The sequence below is a fragment of the Tupaia chinensis genome, unplaced genomic scaffold (genome assembly GCF_000334495.1).
Source record: "Tupaia chinensis unplaced genomic scaffold, TupChi_1.0 Scaffold000548_1, whole genome shotgun sequence".
NCBI classification, from domain to species: domain Eukaryota; kingdom Metazoa; phylum Chordata; class Mammalia; order Scandentia; family Tupaiidae; genus Tupaia; species Tupaia belangeri.
In genome coordinates this window covers 1,764,494-1,765,629 of record NW_006160060.1, presented here as the reverse complement: position 1 = coordinate 1,765,629, position 1,136 = coordinate 1,764,494, and the positions used below count along the sequence as shown (strand labels likewise).

Here is a 1,136-nt window from a genome sequence, read left to right as displayed (position 1 = left end):
CTCCTCTCGTGGGGCGGTGGCCTGCCCCCTGCCACTGTAGCCCATGGTGACCGCTCCCAAGACACGGTGCCGCCACCCCCACCACTATGGCTCATGGTGACCTCTCCCAAGACACGGTGCTATCTGGGAGGAGGCTGGGTCAGCCTCGGGGCTGAGGAGGGCTCACCTGAGGACTTCACCTCACCTCACCAGGGCTCAGGGCTTGCCTGTGGCCTCCTGCACCTTCACTGGAGTCCCCAGACGATGACAGGAAAGGCGCGAGACTCCTCAGCCAGGCCAGAGGGGTTGAGCTGCCTCTCAGATGCAGACCTGCTGCAGACGGGGCCTCAGCCGACCCACCGTGGGCCACTTGAAACCCTGGGATTGCGGATGCGCTCCTGCGGATGGGAGCGACCAGCTTGCCCCGGATATGCACACGGGTGGGGTCAGGTGTCCTGGCAGCGGGGTGTCCCAGCCCACGATGGCCTAGCAGGGAGGTGATGAGGGGGAGCTAGAACCAGGTGCTGGCACCTAGTAGCCACCGGGGCCCTCACCAAGGACAGTGTGAGCTGGCTCGGGCCTGTCCGGCGGAGGACACAGGGCCCTCCAGGCAGGCAGAGGGTGTCCCCCATCTGGGAACATGGAAGGGGCATTTCCAGAGGGCAGGTGGTGCCTCTAGGTTGGAGTCTCCTGACGTCCCACCTCACGTGCCAGCCTGTGCTGGGGATGGAGAACTTGGTGGGCCGCCGGGAGCTGGGCAGCGTGGCGAGTATGCCCAGCTGACCCTTCTGTCTCCTTCACAGGTCTCCTGACACACGCAGCCCCCAAGGGGCCCCGGGAGTGGCCTCGGCTTCCTGGAGACTGCACCTGGGCCACAGCCCTCTCTGCCACGGACTCCACTGGCCTCCGCCTCCGCCCTCGCCCTGCTTCCCGGCGGCCCAGCGAGGACGGCCTGGCTCCCGGCCTTCTGAGCGCACCGTCCACCGCACCGGGGCACGGCCACGCACGGGGGCAGTGCCGGCATCAGCAATACACGTGTGCGGGAGCCGGGCTGCGGCCACTGCGCCCCAGACAGCAGGACGACCAGGAGACCGCACCAGCGGCCCCAGAGGCGCAGCCCCACTGGCCGCACGCGACGCCGGCCGGGGACTGGCAGG

The 1,136-nt window shown here is 68.6% G+C and overlaps 1 protein-coding gene across 1 annotated transcript in view; it reads left to right on the top strand.

The window, feature by feature from the left end:
* TAFA5 (TAFA chemokine like family member 5) overlaps positions 1-1,130 on the top strand; it is a 102,163-nt gene extending 101,033 nt beyond the window's left edge. Inside the window, exon 4 of the mRNA XM_006157599.3 lies at positions 783-1,130. Within this exon, the coding sequence (XP_006157661.1) occupies positions 783-791 (9 nt within the window). The 3' untranslated portion in view covers positions 792-1,130. The remainder of the gene's footprint in view (positions 1-782) is intronic.
* The last annotated feature ends 6 nt before the right edge of the window (positions 1,131-1,136 follow it).